Genomic DNA, 22,884 nt, shown 5'->3' on the forward strand with positions numbered 1-22,884 from the left:
CGTGCAGGGGGTCCTGGGGTAGACAACACACGTGAAGGGGGTCCTGGGGTAGACAACACACGTGAAGGGGGTCCTGGGGTAGGCAACACACGTGCAGGGGGTCCTGGGGTAGGCAACACACGTGCAGGGGGTCCTGGGGTAGGCAACACACGTGAAGGGGGTCCTGGGGTAGGCAACACACGTGAAGGGGGTCCTGGGGTAGGCAACACACGTGAAGGGGGTCCTGGGGTAGGCAACACACGTGCAGGGGGTCCTGGGGTAGGCAACACACGTGAAGGGGGTCCTGGGGTAGGCAACACACGTGCAGGGGGTCCTGGGGTAGACAACACACGTGAAGGGGTCCTGGGGTAGACAACACACGTGAAGGGGGTCCTGGGGTAGACAACACACGTGAAGGGGTCCTGGGGTAGACAACACACGTGAAGGGGGTCCTGGGGTAGACAACACACGTGAAGGGGGTCCTGGGGTAGGCAACACACGTGAAGGGGGTCCTGGGGTAGGCAACACACGTGAAGGGGGTCCTGGGGTAGACAACACACGTGAAGGGGGTCCTGGGGTAGACAACACACGTGAAGGGGGTCCTGGGGTAGGCAACACACGTGAAGGGGGTCCTGGGGTAGGCAACACACGTGAAGGGGGTCCTGGGGTAGGCAACACACGTGAAGGGGGTCCTGGGGTAGGCAACACACGTGAAGGGGGTCCTGGGGTAGGCAACACACGTGCAGGGGGTCCTGGGGTAGGCAACACACGTGAAGGGGTTCCTGGGGTAGACAACACACGTGAAGGGGGTCCTGGGGTAGACAACACACGTGAAGGGGGTCCTGGGGTAGACAACACACGTGAAGGGGGTCCTGGGGTAGGCAACACACGTGACGGGGGTCCTGGGGTAGGCAACACACGTGAAGGGGGTCCTGGGGTAGGCAACACACGTGAAGGGGGTCCTGGGGTAGGCAACACACGTGAAGGGGGTCCTGGGGTAGGTAACACACGTGAAGGGGGTCCTGGGGTAGGTAACACACGTGCAGGGGGTCCAGGGGTAGGCAACACACGTGAAGGGGGTCCTGGGGTAGGCAACACACGTGCAGGGGGTCCTGGGGTAGGCAACACACGTGAAGGGGGTCCTGGGGTAGGCAACACACGTGAAGGGGGTCCTGGGGTAGGCAACACACGTGCAGGGGGTCCTGGGGTAGGCAACACACGTGAAGGGGTTCCTGGGGTAGGCAACACACGTGCAGGGGGTCCTGGGGTAGGCAACACACGTGAAGGGGGTCCTGGGGTAGGCAACACACGTGAAGGGGGTCCTGGGGTAGGCAACACACGTGAAGGGGTTCCTGGGGTAGGCAACACACGTGCAGGGGGTCCTGGGGTAGGCAACACACGTGCAGGGGGTCCTGGGGTAGGCAACACACGTGCAGGGGGTCCTGGGGTAGGCAACACACGTGCAGGGGGTCCTGGGGTAGGCAACACACGTGCAGGGGGTCCTGGGGTAGGCATCACACGTGAAGGGGTTCCTGGGGTAGGCAACACACGTGCAGGGGGTCCTGGGGTAGGCAACACACGTGAAGGGGGTCCTGGGGTAGGCAACACACGTGCAGGGGGTCCTGGGGTAGGCAACACACGTGCAGGGGGTCCTGGGGTAGGCAACACACGTGAAGGGGGTCCTGGGGTAGGCAACACACGTGAAGGGGTTCCTGGGGTAGGCAACACACGTGCAGGGGGTCCTGGGGTAGGCAACACACGTGCAGGGGGTCCTGGGGTAGGCAACACACGTGAAGGGGGTCCTGGTGTAGGCAACACACGTGAAGGGGGTCCTGGGGTAGGCAACACACGTGCAGGGGGTCCTGGGGTAGGCAACACACGTGAAGGGGGTCCTGGGGTAGGCAACACACGTGAAGGGGGTCCTGGGGTAGGCAACACACGTGAAGGGGGTCCTGGTGTAGGCAACACACGTGAAGGGGGTCCTGGGGTAGGCAACACACGTGCAGGGGGTCCTGGGGTAGGCAACACACGTGAAGGGGGTCCTGGGGTAGGCAACACACGTGAAGGGGGTCCTGGTGTAGGCAACACACGTGAAGGGGGTCCTGGGGTAGGTAACACACGTGCAGGGGGTCCAGGGGTAGGCAACACACGTGAAGGGGGTCCTGGGGTAGGCAACACACGTGCAGGGGGTCCTGGGGTAGGCAACACACGTGAAGGGGGTCCTGGGGTAGGCAACACACGTGAAGGGGGTCCTGGTGTAGGCAACACACGTGAAGGGGGTCCTGGGGTAGGCAACACACGTGCAGGGGGTCCTGGGGTAGGCAACACACGTGCAGGGGGTCCTGGGGTAGGCAACACACGTGCAGGGGGTCCTGGGGTAGGCAACACACGTGAAGGGGTTCCTGGGGTAGGCAACACACGTGCAGGGGGTCCTGGGGTAGGCAACACACGTGAAGGGGTTCCTGGGGTAGGCAACACACGTGCAGGGGGTCCTGGGGTAGGCAACACACGTGCAGGGGGTCCTGGGGTAGGCAACACACGTGAAGGGGGTCCTGGGGTAGGCAACACACGTGAAGGGGTTCCTGGGGTAGGCAACACACGTGCAGGGGGTCCTGGGGTAGGCAACACACGTGCAGGGGGTCCTGGGGTAGGCAACACACGTGAAGGGGGTCCTGGTGTAGGCAACACACGTGAAGGGGGTCCTGGGGTAGGCAACACACGTGCAGGGGGTCCTGGGGTAGGCAACACACGTGAAGGGGGTCCTGGGGTAGGCAACACACGTGAAGGGGGTCCTGGGGTAGGCAACACACGTGAAGGGGGTCCTGGGGTAGGCAACACACGTGAAGGGGGTCCTGGGGTAGGCAACACACGTGCAGGGGGTCCTGGGGTAGGCAACACACGTGAAGGGGGTCCTGGGGTAGGCAACACACGTGAAGGGGGTCCTGGTGTAGGCAACACACGTGAAGGGGGTCCTGGGGTAGGTAACACACGTGCAGGGGGTCCAGGGGTAGGCAACACACGTGAAGGGGGTCCTGGGGTAGGCAACACACGTGCAGGGGGTCCTGGGGTAGGCAACACACGTGAAGGGGGTCCTGGGGTAGGCAACACACGTGAAGGGGGTCCTGGGGTAGGCAACACACGTGCAGGGGGTCCTGGGGTAGGCAACACACGTGAAGGGGTTCCTGGGGTAGGCAACACACGTGCAGGGGGTCCTGGGGTAGGCAACACACGTGAAGGGGGTCCTGGGGTAGGCAACACACGTGAAGGGGTTCCTGGGGTAGGCAACACACGTGCAGGGGGTCCTGGGGTAGGCAACACACGTGCAGGGGGTCCTGGGGTAGGCAACACACGTGCAGGGGGTCCTGGGGTAGGCAACACACGTGCAGGGGGTCCTGGGGTAGGCAACACACGTGCAGGGGGTCCTGGGGTAGGCAACACACGTGAAGGGGTTCCTGGGGTAGGCAACACACGTGCAGGGGGTCCTGGGGTAGGCAACACACGTGAAGGGGTTCCTGGGGTAGGCAACACACGTGCAGGGGGTCCTGGGGTAGGCAACACACGTGCAGGGGGTCCTGGGGTAGGCAACACACGTGAAGGGGGTCCTGGGGTAGGCAACACACGTGAAGGGGTTCCTGGGGTAGGCAACACACGTGCAGGGGGTCCTGGGGTAGGCAACACACGTGAAGGGGGTCCTGGGGTAGGCAACACACGTGAAGGGGGTCCTGGTGTAGGCAACACACGTGAAGGGGGTCCTGGGGTAGGCAACACACGTGCAGGGGGTCCTGGGGTAGGCAACACACGTGAAGGGGGTCCTGGGGTAGGCAACACACGTGAAGGGGGTCCTGGTGTAGGCAACACACGTGAAGGGGGTCCTGGGGTAGGCAACACACGTGCAGGGGGTCCTGGGGTAGGCAACACACGTGAAGGGGGTCCTGGGGTAGGCAACACACGTGAAGGGGGTCCTGGTGTAGGCAACACACGTGAAGGGGGTCCTGGGGTAGGCAACACACGTGAAGGGGGTCCTGGGGTAGGCAACACACGTGAAGGGGGTCCTGGGGTAGGCAACACACGTGAAGGGGGTCCTGGTGTAGGCAACACACGTGAAGGGGGTCCTGGGGTAGGCAACACACGTGAAGGGGGTCCTGGGGTAGGCAACACACGTGCAGGGGGTCCTGGGGTAGGCAACACACGTGAAGGGGGTCCTGGGGTAGGCAACACACGTGAAGGGGGTCCTGGGGTAGGCAACACACGTGCAGGGGGTCCTGGGGTAGGCAACACACGTGAAGGGGGTCCTGGGGTAGGCAACACACGTGAAGGGGGTCCTGGGGTAGGCAACACACGTGAAGGGGTTCCTGGGGTAGGCAACACAGGCGAGACACATCACCGAGGACATCACAATATCTACAGGACCTCCAGAACGGCGCTTCGGATTCGTAGTCCTGAGGTTCCGGGTTCGATCCCCGGTGGAGGCGGAAACAAAAATGAACAGAGTTTACTTCACCCTAATGCCCCTATTACCTAGCAATAAATGGGTACCTGGGAGTTACACCTGCTACGGGCTGCTTCCTGGGGAAGTGTAACAAAAGTGGTCTGGTCGAGGACCCGGAATCATCTCAAGATAACCTGCGCTGCGCGGATGTAATCCCGCCAAGCACACGACGAAACTACGACATTGCTACAACGTTCGAAGTAGTTGTAACACCCTCTAACAAGTTGTAACACCCTCTAAGAAGTTGTAACACCCTCTAACAAGTTGTAACACCCTCTAAGAAGTTGTAACACCCTCTAACAAGTTGTAACACCCTCTAACAAGTTGTAACACCTTCTAACAAGTTGTAACACCTTCTAACAAGTTGTAACACCTTCAAACAAGTTGTAACACCTTCTAACAAGTTGTAACACCTTCTAACAAGTTGTAACACCCTCTAACAAGTTGTAACACCTTCTAACAAGTTGTAACACCTTCTAACTCGTCGTGAAAGCTTTATAACAAGATGGAACAACGTTGTAATGAACAAATCCACAAGAGCCGTGACGAGGGTTCGAACCTACGTCCGAGAGGATCCCAGACGCGCCTTAATCGACTGAGCTACGACATGGTCAAAAGAATTGCAACCGGGAAATCAACTTGACCTACCACTGATCCTGCAGTCTCTCCGAGACACAAACTAGGTTTTTACCCCTTGGAAAACTTCAGGATTGATCAGGCATTTACGAGGCCACTTACGAAACCTGTGGATCGTACCTCAGTCATGGCGACTTGGCTTGTATTTAGTAAACATTTTACGAGCTGTGAGGTGGTTCTTGAACCACTGTTATGGTCATAGAGAACCTAGCAGCTCACCATTTGTGCAATAAACGCATACTGATCCGTCGTGATTGATGAAAGATGTACAGGTTTCGTACGTAAATACTTGATAAATCCTGACCCCAGGACTCTCGAAATTGTCCACAGGCACCACTTGTAACAGGTTGATTAGTCTGCCAAGGTCAGCCTTGCAATATTAACCAATCACATGTAACCAAATATTATTACTCATAGGTTTAACGGAGAACTGAATAATGGAAACTGCTACAGGCCTATTGGGCACACGCAAGGCATCTTCTGCCATCCCCACCCAAGCCTATTTATACCCACCCAAATCCATTTATCTCCACCCAAATCCATTTATCCCCACCCAAACCCATTTATACTCAGCCAAACCCATTTATATAGGTCTAACCTGCGCTTGAAACAATCCAGCGATCTCACGTTTCTAATGTTACCTGTTAATTTGATCCATAAATCAACAACCATGTTTCCTAACCAGTATTTACCCAAGTCTGTCCCGAGTCTACACTTATCCAATTTGTACCCATTGTATGGCATATATTTTGCATCTATATATTTAACACCTTAATAATGCCCTCTGTGGTATATAACTTTTCATCCATTTGTATACACGTCCTCTCACACCTCGCCCTTCGCCTCTTTACACAATGTAAATTAAACTTTGTAAATCTCTCTTCGCCTGTCAATTACGGGTTCACCATAGCCCGTGCTACGTGGAAATTTTAGTTCCAAGTAGCTAAATGGTGGTGGTGGTGATGGGGGGGGGGTGTTATCCTGTCTACCTGTCCCGTATATGGTGGGGGATTATCCTGTCTACCTGTCCCGTATATGGTGGGGGGGTTATCCTGTCTACCTGTCCCGTATATGGTGGGGGATTATCCTGTCTACCTGTCCCGTATATGGTGGGGGATTATCCTGTCTACCTGTCCCGTATATGGTGGGGGGGATTATCCTGTCTACCTGTCCCGTATATGGTGGGAGGGGGATTATCCTGTCTACCTGTCCCGTATATGGTGGGGGGGATTATCCTGTCTACCTGTCCCGTATATGGTGGGGGGGTTATCCTGTCTACCTGTCCCGTATATGGTGGGGGAGGGTTATCCTGTCTACCTGTCCCGTATATGGTGGTGGTAGGGGGGGGGTACCCTGTCTATCTGTCCCGTATATGGTGGTGGGGGGGTTATCCTGTCTATCTGTCCCGTATATGGTGGCGGGGGGGTTATCCTGTCTATCTGTCCCGTATATGGTGGGGGGGTTATCCTGTCTACCTGTCCCGTATATTGTGGTGGGGGATATCCTGTCTATCATGCCTATCTGTATCCTGTCTCGTATATGGTGACAGGTGTGCTGTGGGGGTGAGGGGGGGGCGAAATCCTGTGCTTCGCCAGGTTAATAAATTTCAGTGTAAATCATCGCCATATTCTTTGGACTCCATCTTCCGTAAAGCTTGTGAGTTATCTCTCGTAAGTTCAGGTGATTGACGATAATTAGTCGTAATTTTAACCCCAGTGCTTGGATCAGACATTTTGTGGCGGAGGGTCGTGCTCGTCTGGCCGCCCCTCACGCCATCATTGGCAGGTCTTCACTCCCTCTCCAACCCCTCATGCCTCCCTCCTGCCTCCCTCCTACCTTCCTGTTCATCTTCCCTCCCTCCCTCCTCTTCTTCCCTCCCTCCCTCCCTCCTCTTCATCTTCCCTCCCTCCCTCTTCTTCTTCCCTCCCTCCCTCCCTCCTCTTCATCTTCCCTCCCTCCCTCCTCTTCTTCCCTCCCTCCCTCCCTCCATTTCCTTTCATGGCTGTCTTATCAACCTTTCCCGCCACTTCCCGCTGAAGTGGATGTCTCACCGTCTTGCAATCCTGGCTGGTACGGCGGGTTAAAACAAATAAACAAACTGTGTTTGCTGGCAACGTGTTTGCTTTTAAGGGTATTTCCTGACGCAGGGCTTCGGGATGCCTCCGTCGTGAGAAGTTCCGGCAGGGAGGGCCAGAGGAACCGGAGAGGGACGTGATGCCTCCTGAGCGAAGAGGAGGTGGACAAGACACACGGGAGAGGAAAGGAACAGACAGGAGGATCGAGAGAGGATGGTGTGGAGGGCATTAAGCGAGCAGGCCAGGTATGAGAAGAGAGAGGAGAGGAGAGGGGTAAAACGGAGAATAGGGAAGTAAGGACTTCGAGGAAGGAATCAAGAATGCACATGTTGCCGAACGTGAACGAATTCTGCAGAAGCCATGTTGAGCTTATAATTAGTGTGCAGGTTCTCAGTACCGGTAACTTGTGCTCCAGTGATTGCTTACACCAGTGTACCAACTACTCCAGGGAGGCTAACTGGTCTCTAATATCAATGAAACCATTTACTTCGCTGTATTAAAACCGGCGACAAGCTTTCACACAAGCTGAACTGTTCTCGTTTGGATTGACTTGAATTGTCAAAGCTTTCTTCATTTGATTGTTTGCTCTGTAATATGGACGGGCGGTGTTTGATTTGCTTAACGTAAGCACACACTCGTTTATGTTCACACTGTTGCTGACACGAGCAGAGTGCTGTTGATCACGACTCATTTATATAGATTTGAAACCTTTATTTGTAAGTGATTTACATAATCATTACAGTTGTGGTTCAAGTGAACATGTGCACAGCCATAACAAAAACTTTCAGCTTGCAGAAGTCACAAATCTGAAAATACGAAAAAATTGACGTTTCGACCCGTGGTGGACGGTACAGTGGACCGACTTAATAATGGTCCATGACCAACCGAAACATCGTCAATTCTTTTATTTTCTGATTTGTGGGTTGGACGTTTAACTTACAATTACAACGTGATACATTGTCTAAAAATGTTGCATAAAATTGGAAAGCTGAGACTTGAGTTTGAAAGATAACTAACATAATTATACCATAAGACTATAGACAATACCTCGGTCTCAGCATTTGACATCAACAGATCCAGGGACTCGCCAGGAGCGCCACCACACCCAACACACACACACAGGTCAATAATAATTAAAGTGGTGGTCAATATGTCATTTCTTTGTGACAGTAATTCCTTTATAATTCCAGTTATCCAGCTTGGGGCCTTCCTCTCTTTTGACTAGTTGTTTTGTCATCTACACCTGTTACACCAGTATATACACACCTGTTACACCAGTATATACACACCTGTTACACCAGTATATACACACCTGTTACACCAGTATATATACACCCGTTACACCAGTATATATACACCTGTTACACCAGTATATACACACCTGTTACACCAGTATATACACACCTGTTACACCAGTATATACACACCTGTTACACCAGTATATATACACCTGTTACACCAGTATATACACACCTGTTACACCAGTATATACACACCTGTTACACCAGTATATATACACCCGTTACACCAGTATATATACACCTGTTACACCAGTATATATACACCTGTTACACCAGTATATATACACCTGTTACACCAGTATATACACACCTGTTACACCAGTATATACACACCTGTTACACCAGTATATATCGTTCTTAAGTTGGATTGTGGAGGGAGGCAGACTAAATGCTCCATTCTGTAGTGATAAGCCCTCCGGTTGCGTTGTGCCACAGAGCCCTATCCCCTCCGATTTGGCTCTTCCTTTTGGGGAATCGAACAGAGATATAAAGCATAACTCAAACCTTATATGAATACTGCGTTCATACGTCACCAAGTACCTGCTGATTATGGAAGAATATGATTTACCTTTTATACAAGAAATATAGATTTAGGAAAATATATAAAAAATAGAAATAATAGAATTAGAAAATATAGATTTCAGAAATTAGCTCTCTGCTTTCCCTTACTGTAGTGCCATCCCCAGGGATGTCTTTTTCGTTTCTTATATAATTTAAAGTGTTTTGGACTTACTGTGATGTGCTGAGCAAGCAGCCAGATCGTTCGTCATTAAACTGACGTACTGGATTTCCCGAACCTAACCGTGGACTCACGAACAGAAAACGGGACATCACGGCAATTTTACAAGCCGTTGTCATTTATAGTACATCAGTTTTTTTCCGTAGGAGATTTACACGTCAAAAATGCGATGTAGTATTGAAGAGGACGGGTTGTATGTGTGGTCCGCCACATGGGTGCTGGAGACGGGAGGAGTCACAATACACCCCGTCCTATCCTCTTGCTAAAACAGACAGAAAAGTGTGTACTATAACACCCCGAACTTAACCTAACCCATCGATCAGGCATAGAAAACGAATGTTTGTGAGCAGCTGTGATTTATAGTACCCCCTTTATGTGTCCGTTTGGGATTTTGACGTCAAAATACGGTGTAGTGTGTGAGAAGACATCTGTAATTACTGTGCACCCTGCACAGTAAACCAGCTGTATTTTTAATATTTTCCTCAGCACTGTACAGTGCAATATTGCCCATGGCAGGGGGGGGGAAGGGGGGTATATCCGGGAGATTGTGTTGAACAAAGCCCTAAAGAGGAAGGGGAGTAGTGAGGGGACGAGATGGAGCGAGGGGAGAGGAGGTGAGGGGGGGGGGAGGTGTGGTGGCCAGGAACGGACACTTGAGGGTAACAAGGACTAGGTTTTAACCGTACACGGAGTGGAAAGCTTAATTTAATACACATTTCCTCCAAAAATATTCTGAAACACAATAACGCAAGTAAAATAACAACGTACTGGAGTGAACGATATGGAAGAAAATACAGAATAGAACCAGTGACAAGCCGGGGTGCCGTAGGCACAATCAGAGAACACTGTATAAACATCAGAGGTCCGCGGTTGTTCAGCATCCTCCCAGCGAGCATAAGAAATATTGCCGGAACAACCGTGGACATATTCAAGAGAAAACTAGATAGTTTCTTTAAGGATTGATTTGATTGTTGCCGCCGGATGTGGCTAGTTTATTGTGCACCCCATACTCATCCTGTGAGCGGTAGCGCAAAAAGCATTACAGAGGGCACAAAAGGTCTTTATCAGACCTCATCTTAGATTATTACATGAACAATTTCATCTATACTTTACACCATATAGTTACATGTCAGCTAATTACAGAGAAAGTTCTATTTCAAGAGCTATATATTTACAGTAAGTCATTATACATTAATGGTAAGTCTTATCGATAATACATAATTGTTTGAGCATTGTTCAAGGAGTGTCGAACCAACCGGGCTGTGATGGATATGTGGGCCTGCGGGCTAAGCAACAGCCTGGTGAACCAAGCTCTCACAAGTCATCGAGGTTATATTTGTGATGCTTCTCGCGTACGTTGACATACTGTTCTGCCAATAAGTGTAGCTCTTAACACGCCATAAGGCCAATTATCACTCTATATAGGCCTACTTTCATAACTGCTTTGGCAAGATTCCACACGGCCCCAGTGTGTCATCCACACCCGTTTTCTTTTAGTCAAAACAAACTATGTAGAAGGTTGCACCGCACCTGAGGGTGGCTGGGGAGGAGGTTGGTACACACTCACGACAGGCAACTCTACTTCTCACTCTCTGAACTGTAGCTTTTTTATTCTCGTAATATTGGATTTTTTTTTTTAGAACAAACTCACAAATCACCAGCGAATCGTTGTTCATCAATAACAAGTTTCCACCGTGTTACAGAACATCTGGTGCTGGTGGTAGCCGCCACGCCCTGTCCGCACACCTTCCAGTATTGCCACCGCCAATGACGGTATAGAATAGTTTGTGACACGTTTTAATCTCTCATAACAAAGTATAAGAAAATAAAAATTATTGTCGAACCTGTCACCACGATGCTCGGTGTATCACACTGCAGCCTTGCTGACGCTGAAATGCTACGAACTGGAGACTTGCAGCCACTTGCCTCGTTATCTACCCTTCTATCAAGGACCAAGATAATTGTTGTATACTTTAATACATGTACTCTCATCACACAACTCTCGCACCTACCTATGGCATCACCTACCTTCTTGTATGGGCATCCGTAATTATTGTCCACAACCTGGAGACTTGCCCTTCATCAAACCATGAGCGAATTCCTCTTTGGACCCTAACATGACTTTGCGGAAGACGTTCAATCTTTCCAATGCGACAATCCGGATCCCGGTGCAAAGGCCCTCCTCGAAGACCCTTCCATACACAGGCGAAATCAAACAAAATGACGCGGCTCGTAAAGCCTTTGACCAGAGAATCGGGACTCTTCCAAAGGAGGACGTAAGCGTCAGGTGCGCCAAACATAGCCCACCAGTTATGATTGGCGCACCTGACTTCTGGGGCCCATAGCTGGGGACACCAGCCCTCCTTCCTGATCATCTTTACGGCAATGACCACATTTTTGGCGCGAATTTCCAGTGTCAAAATCAACATCTCGCCCCCAATGTAGACAGCCGTGTCACCAATTCATCGATTCCCCACTAACGGCAATTGATCTACCTACCACGGTGATCTCTGCTAAAATAGTGATAACGCTAGGATAAAAAAAAAATTATGCAATAATTTGGAGAGCAGCCATAGAGATAAGGAACAGGTAGAGGTCGATGTGTTAACTGGGAATGTGAACTAATATGGCGCATACTCTTACAGGATAGTGACCTATTGGGAATTAACTAGTAACATGTGGGTACTAGTAACGCCGTTGACTAGTAACGTGTGGGTACTTGTAACGCCGTGGACTAGTAACGTGTGGGTAGTAATAACGCCGTGGACAGTAATGTCGGAGGCTCAAGTGACAGGGAGGGTTTATGGTTTGTGACAGGAGTCCCATTGACGAAATTGTTGCGTTGTGTTGAGGATTGTTGAGTCACGAGCACGGGGGCAACACATTGTGGTAATCATCTCTAAACAAAGCTGGCTTGTCCTCAGTGATGTTTACTCACTGAACCAACTTACTCACCTGTTATACCAATTGCAGCGCATTACACTTCTGTCTCATTTTTAGTTTCGTCTCTTATGTTGATTAAGAAAATATTATATTTATCACTGTAATTCACGTGGTGTATATCTTGGCCCAGGCGGCCGCCAGCACCCGGGGTGTAGCGCTCAGGACCCTTATGTCGGTGGTGCCCGCCACGCTGTTAGAGCCCCTCGTGTGTTGTCTCACGGATTACTTGAGTGTCGGCTTCCACATCCCGAGATTTAGATGGCAACGCGGCGGATTTTGAAGTCAGTGGAGGGACAAAGGAGCTAGTTGCCTGTAATGTATGGGTGGTGGGGCCACCTCCCGGACGACTTGTTACCTCCACCAACGGTCGAAAATGCGTCACATTAACGTTCTCGTGCTTCATATTGACGTTCTCGTGCTTCATATTGACGTTCTCGTGCTTCATATTGACGTTCTTGTTAGCGTAACATGTTGAGGGGTAACACTGGTGGCGAGGTTACTGTCAGCTACAGTATGATTGTTAATCTCTCTGATGCCGTAACAAACATGGCCATTGACGTGATTCTCATGTCTCGTTTCACTTGTTTGAATCGACAGTATTTTTATTTGTAGGAACATTTGTGTGTTGTGCGGGTATATATATTGACAGTTGCTCACTAAACAACATGCAAGCGACCATCTGTGTGTGAATATTGGGTTAAGTATAAAGTGAATGAACACTCATAATATTGGTTACACAAGCAGGTGTGAATGATGTGCCCATGATTACTATAACAGTGGTGGCCGGGATTACCCCTCGGGATGGGTATCGGGTGCATAATAAATGAATGAATCAAATGGCAGGGATTGTGTTAAAAGTTGTCTGATTTCTGACGCCCCTCTGACCAGAGAATATGGGGCAGACATAGTTGTCCATCGTCTAGACATATAAGCCCTGTGGTTCTGTTGGGCCAGTGAGCCGTGTCCCCTCATATTTGACTTTTCTTGTTGAGGATTCGAACTGAGATCATAAAAGCTACACCTTTTTCGCCTCCTATACCCTCAACAATGTGTCTTCTCCCCACTTTCTACCCGTCCCCCTTTCTCTCTACCCCTCACCTTCCCTTCTACCTCTTCCTCCTCCACCGCCTTACCCCCCCCCTTCAAGATAGCATCAGGAGCGGCTCACATACACCGCCCGCGGTTATCACAGCGCTCATCACCGCAGGTGAGAATGTTATCCCAGCACCCAGGAGGGGGTTGGAACTCCCCCCCCCCCCCCGCAAGTAGCACATGCCTTCCTTACCTCAGGGGGTTGTGCATACCCCCTTCCCACGGGGGCTGGGGGAGCTCACATCCTCCCTGTTCACACCCACGGTGGGGGAGGGGTCGCGAGGGTACACCCCCCTCACACCCACACCGTGGGTGTGAGGGGGGTGTCTCAGAGGCCCACATCAAAAGGATATCATCAGCGGCATATGCTAGACTGGCCAACAAAAGAACTGCTTTTAGAAACTTGTGTAAGGAATCGTTCAGGTCCCTGTATACCACTTATGTCAGACCAATCCTGGAATATACACTCTAGGTACCCTCAAGTGGGAAGGTCTGTCTTGAGAGGTCATCTTGAGATGATTTCGGGGCTTAGCGTCCCCGCGGCCCAGTCCTCGACCAGGCCTCCTTTTTGTTACCCCCAGGAAGCAGCCAGTAGCAGCTGTCTAACTCCCAGGTACCTATTTACTGCTAGGTAACAGGGGCATCAGAGTGAAAGAAACTTTTTGCCCATTTGTCTCCGCCTCCACCGGGGATCGAACCCGGAATCTCTAGACTACGAATCCGAAGCGTTGTCTACTCAGCTGTCAGACGCCCTCGTGGCCTAAGGGACACTTATTTGTTATCTTGCGGGATGCAGTGTAACGAATAATTACATCCGAAGTGTGTGGCAGATGGTTGAGGGGGGGGGGGGGCGTGTGTTGCAGGTGGTTGAGGGGGGGCGTGTGGCAGGTGGTTGAGGGGGGGGGCGTGTGGCAGGTGGTTGAGGGGGGGGCGTGTGGCAGGTGGTTGAGGGGGGCGCGTGTGGCAGGTGGTTGAGGGGGGCGCGTGTGGCAGGTGGTTGAGGGGGGCGCGTGTGGCAGGTGGTTGAGGGGGGCGCGTGTGGCAGGTGGTTGAGGGGGGCGCGTGTGGCAGGTGGTTGAGGGGGGCAGGTGGTTGAGGGGGGCGCGTGTGGCAGGTGGTTGAGGGGGGCGTGTGGCAGGTGGTTGAGGGGGGGCGTGTGGCAGGTGGTTGAGGGGGGCGCGTGTGGCAGGTGGTTGAGGGGGGCGCGTGTGGCAGGTGGTTGAGGGGGGCGCGTGTGGCAGGTGGTTGAGGGGGGCGCGGGTGTTGCCACACACACACACACACACACACACACACACACACACACACACACACACACACACACACACACACACACACACACACACACACACACACACACACACACACCCGTGGAGGGTAACCTTTGTATGGGATCATTCACTACACTGGAAGGTCTTCCTGGGCGCTGCCTCCCTGCAGGTGGCGGTGGAGGGAGGCGGTGTAATGGTGTCATACCGTCATCTTGTATGATACACACTGTATATATATATATATATATATATATATATATATATATATGTATACACTGTATATCATACAAGATGGTGATACACCCGTGCCGATACAATGGGATGTGTAGCCTCATATGTGTAGTATCGGCACGGGTGTATCACCATCATACAAGATGGTGATACACCCGTGCCGATACAATGGGATGTGTAGCCTCATATAACGAGACGTCGTCTGGCTTCACTCTGAAGTGCAAATAAGATAACTTATCCAGGCCGTCACAATACCAACTTTATCCAACCTTTGATAAGGGAAATCGTACATGCACAGTACTGCACAGTACTGTGCAGTCATCTGCAACCGCGGGTGCACAAGTCGAGCTGCGAGACCACTATTCTCATACAGGCAGCCTGTATATGTATACCTCAGGCATGTATGGAGGTCCTGCCAAGGTGGACCTACTGACCTCCCCAGGCTGCGACCCCACACCACTTGTCAAACTCCTCCGAGGAGCCTATTTACTTGTGGGTGAACAGATTCATGAGGTGAAAGGAAACGTGCCCAACCTTTTCTGTCCCACTTCAGGAAATAATTTCTTCGAAGACAGAACAAGAATATGAATTTCGGAATTATTGGTAAAAAAAATCCCTAAAGAAAATGTCAGCTTTTGTCCCCTCATGGAAAGGAACGGTACAGATCTAGTCCATGTACCCCTAAAACACCCCTAAAAAAAAGAGAGAGTAAAAGAGCAAGCGTAGCTGCCACCCCCCCTATTCCCCCCACACACAGAGGCGGGACCAAAGAGCCAAAGTTCAACCCCCACAAGCATAACTAGGTGAACACACACACACACACACACACACACACACACACACACACACACACACACACACACACACACACACACACACACACACACACACACACACACACCCGTGTCAGCAAGGCGGACAGTTCGCCTGCTGCTATAAATCTTATTATATTTCCCATTTCTAAACTTTTTTCACCTGTACCTCTTCATTTTATTTACTCTCCACCTCAACCACACACACACACACACACACACACACACACACACACACACACACACACACACACACACACACACACACACACACACACACACACACACACACACAAAAAAAAAAAAAAAAGACAGCGTGTGGAGGATGCGTGCGTGCGTCTCTAGGGTGTGGGCGTGTCTGGGGTGTGAGTGTGTCTAGGGTGCGTGCGTGCGGGCGTGTACAGGGTGCGTGCGGGCGTGTACAGGATGCGTGTGGGCGGGCGTGTGCAGGGTGCGTGTGTAGGATGCGTGTGGGCGGGCGTATGCAGGGTGCGTGCAGGGTGCGTGTGCAGGATGCGTGTGGGCTGGCGTATGGGCCGACACATTAACACCCTGTAATTTTCCTATCTTGTAAATGAGAGAGAATATCCTGAGCGGCATCAGCTGATAAAGCCCAGCTTGCCCGCCCCCTCACTCCATCACCCCCTCACCTCCTCCTCCTCCACCCCTCCTTGCTCCTTCCCTCACCCCCCCCCCCCCCTCCCCGCTCCTTCCCTCACCCCCTCCCTGTTTCTTCCCCTAAACTGTACTTACCTGCCAGTGACTATATGGAAGTGAGGTCTAACTCCTCCCTCGCCTACCAGCCTTGTTGTACCTGTTGGTTTATAGCCTATTTTGACGTTCAAATTCTTTGTCGACTCTGTCCTTAAAGTTGTAGATGGAGATCTCTTCCACTACTTCTTTTAGTGACTCCACTTGCTGACCATCCGTATAGGGTGCGAGTATTTCCCTAAATTTCTTCGACTCGTTTGCTTTTCCGACCTCCACTTATGTCCTTTCTTCTTACTTTATCTCAGTTTGAAAATGCTGTCCTTCTTCACTTTGTCAATTCACCTCAGTATCTTGTATGTTGCGATCATGTCCCCTCTGTATCTTCACTTCTCCAGGGTTGTGAGGTCTAATTGCCTTAGCCTATCCTCATAGCTCACCTCTGGCACCAGTCTTGTTGCAAACCTTTGTAATTTTTGTTTTGTTTTTTCCTTCACAAGATGTGAATTCCAGGCCGCATTTACATAGGCCAATATTGGTCTAACAAAGATTGTGTAGAGGGCTTTTTTCCGGGCTTAGGTTTCTAAACGACGTTCCAATATTTGGCGATGTTACCCGGTTTATGTGGGCCTCTGGAGACAGTGTTGGAATTATGTACCACTACCAAATCCTTTTCTCCTTCCAACTCGCGATGTTGCCTTTCCCTTTTGGTGTAGATCTCCTTTATCATTTATCATTTCCTTGATCTCCTTTATCACTTCCCATCTTCATTACCTTACACTTGTTGGGACTGAATTCTAGCAACCATTTGTTTGAACACTCCGGGAGTTTGTCATGGTCGTCCTGTAACTTTCTGCAGTTCTCAGTTTTTACATTCCTCATTAGCTTTATGTCGTCTGCAAACATTGACATGTCCGAGCTCCCTTCCTCAGGTATGTATGTCATTCACTTGAATGAGGAACAGCAGAGGTACCAGGACCTACCCTTGGGAACACCACTTGTTGCCTTACTCCCACTCCAAACCTGGTCTCTGAATATGACTGTTTTCAGTCCTTCAGATAGTCCCTTACCCAATTCAGTGTCTTGCCAGTTATTCCAGCTTGCTTCTCCATCTTGTACACCAGCCTCTCATGAGGAACAGTATGCGATGGTTTGGGCAATGTAGGAAAACAGTTTACCCAGTCCTTTTTTTCTGACTTACTTTAGTGACCCTAGCTTAGAACTGTCAAGTTTGTCAGGCACGACTTTCCTCTTCTAAATCCATTTTCAACCTGATTTTTTTGCAGTACTTTACTCATAATACTTGTCAGTGACACTGGTCTGTACTCTAGTGCCGTTTGTCTGTCACATTTTGTTAATATTTGGACCACTGTTCTCTTCTCCAGAATTCCGAGAGGTTTCCAGTCTCAAACGTTTTACTGAAAATTGTAGTCAATGAGTGACAAGTACTTTAGTAACCTCCTTCAATAGCTGTAGTGATATTAGGTCTTTCCTGTTAATGTTATAGCATCTAATTCCCTGGTGTGTGTCTTAGCCGCATCTGAAGTGACAACTGTGTCATCCAGTGTTTCCTTCGGCCTTTCATCTTGCACTTCCGATCTCCACACTTTTTTTTGTGAACACCTGAAAACCTTGTTCGCTTCCCTTTCTCAAAACTCGATAACCCTTCTATTCACCTAATTCTCTTCTCCCTATATGCCTTCCTCTTCCGTTTGTTCGCCTCCCCTCTCGTCTTCTTCTCTACCCTTCCCGTCTCCTCCTCTCCCCCCATCCTCCCCACCCGTGGCAGCTCCCCCACCCCTGAACCCTGTTCTCACACGCTGTATTCTGGTGTTTTTGTGCGTCTTTCATCCTGGTGTTGAGCTGCTAAGTGCACGCCGCCCTAATGTTTGCTTGTATTGTTTGGCGCGTCACAAGATTACCACAGCGATCTGGCTCCTGTGCTCTGTAAACTTTCACACACACTCTCACGCTCTCACATTCTCACACTCGCACGCACATTCTCATACTCACACTCTCACTCTCACACACTCTCACACTCGTACACTCGCACTCTCGCGCTCACACGCTCAAAAAACTTTATTGTATTTTCATTGCAACTTGAAACGCCACAGCGATAATAATTTGGGCTTGTGGATACAAATCTCTGTATGACTACTCGTTCATATTTCTGTTACAACCACGTTCGAATCCCGCAACATCCATTGTCCGTCTATGTGTATGTGTTGTTGAGCAAGCGGACGTGCTCTCGTGGGACCTGGTTGCCAGCCTCGGTGGGTACAGTGTCCTCCTCACACTATCTTTGTTGACCTGTTGCACGAGATGCTCTCCCCCCCCCCCGTCACCGGCACGCTTGGCGACCGTCTCGTGTTCTGGTGTTGAGACGGTCCCTCTCAGGTGGTGCTGGGGTGGTCCCTCTCAGGTGGTGCTGGGGAGGTCCCCCCTCAGGTGGTGCTGGGGAGGTCCCTCTCAGGTGGTGCTGGGGAGGTTCCCCCTCAGGTGGTGCTGGGGAGGTCCCTCTCAGGTGGTGCTGGGGAGGTCCCCCTCAGGTGGGGCTGGGGAGGTCCCCCCTCAGGTGGTGCTGGGGAGGTCCCTCTCAGGTGGGGCTGGGGAGGTTCCCCCTCTCAGGTGGGGCTGGGGAGGTTCCCCCTCAGGTGGTACTGGGGAGGTCCCTCTCAGGTGGTGCTGGGGAGGTCCCTCTCAGGTGGTGCTGGGGAGGTCCCCCTCAGGTGGGGCTGGGGAGGTCCCCCCCTCAGGTGGTGCTGGGGAGGTCCCTCTCAGGTGGGGCTGGGGAGGTTCCCCCTCAGGTGGTGCTGGGGAGGTCCCTCTCAGGTTATGCTGGGGAGGTCCCCCTCAGGTGGGGCTGGGGAGGTCCCCCTCAGGTGGTGCTGGGGAGGTCCCTCTCAGGTGGTGCTGGGGAGGTCCCTCTCAGGTCGTGCTGGGGAGGTCCCTCTCAGGTAGGGCTGGGGAGGTCCCCCTCAGGTGGTGCTGGGGAGGTCCCCCCTCAGGTGGTGATGGGGAGGTCCCCCTCAGGTAGTGATGGGGAGGTCCCTCTCAGGTGGGGCTGGGAAAGTCCCCCCTCAGGTGGTGCTGGGGAGGTCCCTCTCAGGTGGTGCTGGGGAGGTCCCTCTCAGGTGGTGCTGGGGAGGTCCCCCTCAGGTGGTGCTGGGGAGGTGCCCCTCAGGTGGTGCTGGGGAGGTCCCTCTCAGTTGGTGCTGGCGTCAGAAGATACCTGTCCTCTTAAAAATAAGTCGCTTTTGGCTGTTTGCCCGTATGGCCGAAAGTGGACGTAATTTGAAAATGAGAATAAAATGAAAATAAACTTGGGATTGTTTTTTTTTTTTATCAACAGTAAGTTAAGGGTCCTCTGATAGGTTAGGTGGGCAGGAAATTCTCATAAAGTTTCAAAACGTTATGAAAAACGTTAATTGAAAGTGTCCTCTTCTAACCTTACCGAATAAGCCGGACGACTCAAACAGAAAACGGGACAGTACGTCACTTTTGTGAGTCGATTTCATTTCAAATTACGTCCAAATTTGGCCATAGAGCGCATACGAGCCAAAAGTGACGTTAATTTTAAGAGGACGGGTTGTCAATGAGCTCCGAAACTCTGTAGATGTTACATGTACCAAGAATACATATTCAAGCTTATTTAATCACTTGACCATCAGCTTCACATTTATAAATGATTTCTTATAAACTGCCTATGTATAACATGTATATGTATTAGATAGCATAATAAGAATAATCATAACGTGTATTAATGTATAAATCAAACCAAAGCTAGATAATAATACAGCAGTATTATAGTGATACAAATATATATAATATACATATATACATGTATAGCCTTTATATATAAGATCTCTGAAAGGACCAGCAAGCGGCTTGCCTTGTGGCTGTGATCTTATCCAAGCTGAACCGAAGTGCGTAACAGTACTCTTACACTTCCCTCTGAAGGCATAAACAAGCAAAAGACGGGCCGATCAGAGCAAACTAATCCCCCAATTAAGATTCACCAGGGGTTGGGGGGGGGGAGGAGGGGTGCTAGACAATGTACTTATACACTTCATCCTTGATCTCTCTCCCCCTCCCCCCCCTCCCATGTAGGCACGTAGATAATTTATACAAATTCATTGTTCAGTGCTGTTATTGACTTTTTTTTTGTACTTGATCAAGAGACCGACAGCAAATTGATCCTAATAATCCCTCATCGTTTTCAAAATGGATTAATTGAGCATTTGCGAGGCATAGTTATCATGAGGGCAGGACCATTATCGTACAACTGGCAAGTACACTCATCCTGGAAAGAGGCTAATTCAATGGCATATAAAAGATTACCACTACACCCTGGTCTTGTGGTAGGGTATATCCCGGGAGTGTAGGCGGGGAGGTGTAGTTGCTAGGGAGGTCGTGGCACCAGGTTGTGGGCTCGGCAAACTTCCAATGTCACGGACGATCTAAAACATGTTCCGTCATTAAAATTACGATGCCATAGTCGTGTCACCTCGTACACCTTATATATATATATATATATATATTATATTATATTTTGGTAGCAGTCTTTCTTGTAAACATATGTTGTTGAATATGACCGAAAGGGTAAGATTAATTATTCTAACACGAATCCTCTCAATATTTCTTATGATTTTCTTTACTGTCGAGGGAAGTTGAAAAATTAACTCTCCAAAGTTAATTTTCTCAATTTAAAATGAACTTTGGAGAATTAATGTTATTAACTCCAAATTTTGGCATTTGGACTGTCTGTCCTACATTGTAGTTTGTTCAGTTTGAATCTGTTGCCCCCTTGTATGTTATTATATTTGACTTTTTACAAAAGTGATCCGGATTAATGTTCCTCCAGTTTGTTTTGGAATTTAAAGGTGTCAGTGTGATCCTTGTCATGTCTGGTTTGAAGTGTTGTTAGTCCTGTGGTCCTCAACCGTTCCTTGTGTTTGAGTCCACTTTCTTCAGTGAAATTTTTTTTCGCTCTGTATATAACTCTCCCCGAGCAGATGTGCCCTTTTGTAGGTGAGACCTCCATGCTTGCATACATTAGGCTACTGTATCCCAGCATCAGAGTATCCCGCTTGGATACATTAGGCTACTGTATCCCAGCATCAGAGTACCCCGGCGAATCAAAGACTTGTATAGTTGAATAACTTGTATTTTTCATTTAAGTCAAAGATTCGTTTGACTATTCCTAATGTTTAATTTGCGTTTTTTACTGCACTTGTTTTGCAGTTTTTAATGACTGGTGAATCCTAACTGCTAGGTCTTTTTCTTCACCAACCTGCTGCGTGGTAGTGTTGTTTATGTGATAGTTGTCATGTACCATTCTTATTCCCCACATGCAACCTCTTGCATTTTTCAATATTGAAACCCATTTGCCAGTTTTGGCTTTTTCATAAATCTTAGTGTCATCTGCAAGTTTGATTATGTGGGTTGTAATATTCTCATTTATGCATATGACAAAAAGGGTTGACCGCATGATGGAATCTTTCGGTGCTTCACAAACCACATTTTCCACTCAGATTCACTTTCGTTTAGGACGACCCAATGTTTTCTTTGTGTTTACCATTTTGTTTTACCTATTCTCGTATTTTGCCAGTTATTCCATGTGCTTGTAATTTCCTTGCCAGTCTTTCATGTGGTACCTTATTAAAACGTTTAGCGAAGTCCATGTATACTACATGTACTGGGAAGTCCTTACACTAGCTGGGTTACCCTTTCCAACAATGCCAGGCTTTCATTTGATCCCTGATCAATAAGGTTATTACTGTTTCCAACCTACAGGGTCTATATTTCCATCTCGACATGATCTATTCACAACCAATTACATTATTTTAATTTCCATTCCCCTGTGATGATGGATGATGTATATATAATGTATAATTTAGAAAATATAATGTTTCCAATATATAATATGAGAAATATGTATAATATGTATACATATTACGTGTATACTTGTATAATAAGAAAAAATATTAAAGCTGTACAATGGGATCGAACTTGCATCCCTAGACTTGTGATTTCATTGTGTTGATATAATATGATGGTCCTTATTTTCAGATCGTTGTATGACAACCAGATCATGTCTCTGAGCAACGGGACCTTCAGCCCTCTCACAAACATCCAGACCATGTAAGTTGCCAGAGCTCGAGGTCTCTTAGGTCAGCACGTCGTGGTGGGCTGGTTCAGGGACCACCTTCACAAGTTGGCTGGGGTTGTGAAGTGGTCGTCTCTGGTTCAACGTTTGTATTACTGATCCTGGTACTGTCTGTTGTCCCTGGGTGAGCAGCTAATGATCTTGTATCCCTGTCTATCTGGCGCTAGTAGCCAGATACTAGCGCTAGTATCTGGCACCTCCCAGCAACCTGTCCTCTTAAAAAGAACGTCGCTTTTGGCCGTTTGCCCGTATGGCCGAATTTGGACGAAATTTGAAAATGAAAATAGATTTGGGATTTTTTTTTTCCAACAACAGTAAGTTAAGGGTCCTCTGATAGGTTAGGTGAGCAGGAAATTCTCATAAAGTTTCAAAACGTTATGAAAAACGTTAATTTAAAGTGTCCTCTTATAACCTCTGCGCGTAAACCGGACGACTCAAA

General features: G+C 49.8%; 1 protein-coding gene across 5 annotated transcripts in view; it reads left to right on the forward strand.

Annotated features, from left to right (window-relative positions):
- LOC123745526 (slit guidance ligand) overlaps positions 1–22,884 on the forward strand; it is a 918,311-nt gene that overhangs the window by 794,617 nt on the left and 100,810 nt on the right. For all 5 annotated transcript variants that reach the window (XM_069321856.1, XM_045726133.2, XM_069321858.1 and 2 more), the window contains one exon: positions 22,349–22,420. In XM_069321856.1, the coding sequence (XP_069177957.1) occupies positions 22,349–22,420 (72 nt within the window). The remainder of the gene's footprint in view (positions 1–22,348; positions 22,421–22,884) is intronic.

Source organism: Procambarus clarkii, chromosome 10, assembly GCF_040958095.1.
Source record: "Procambarus clarkii isolate CNS0578487 chromosome 10, FALCON_Pclarkii_2.0, whole genome shotgun sequence".
Lineage (NCBI taxonomy): Eukaryota > Metazoa > Arthropoda > Malacostraca > Decapoda > Cambaridae > Procambarus > Procambarus clarkii.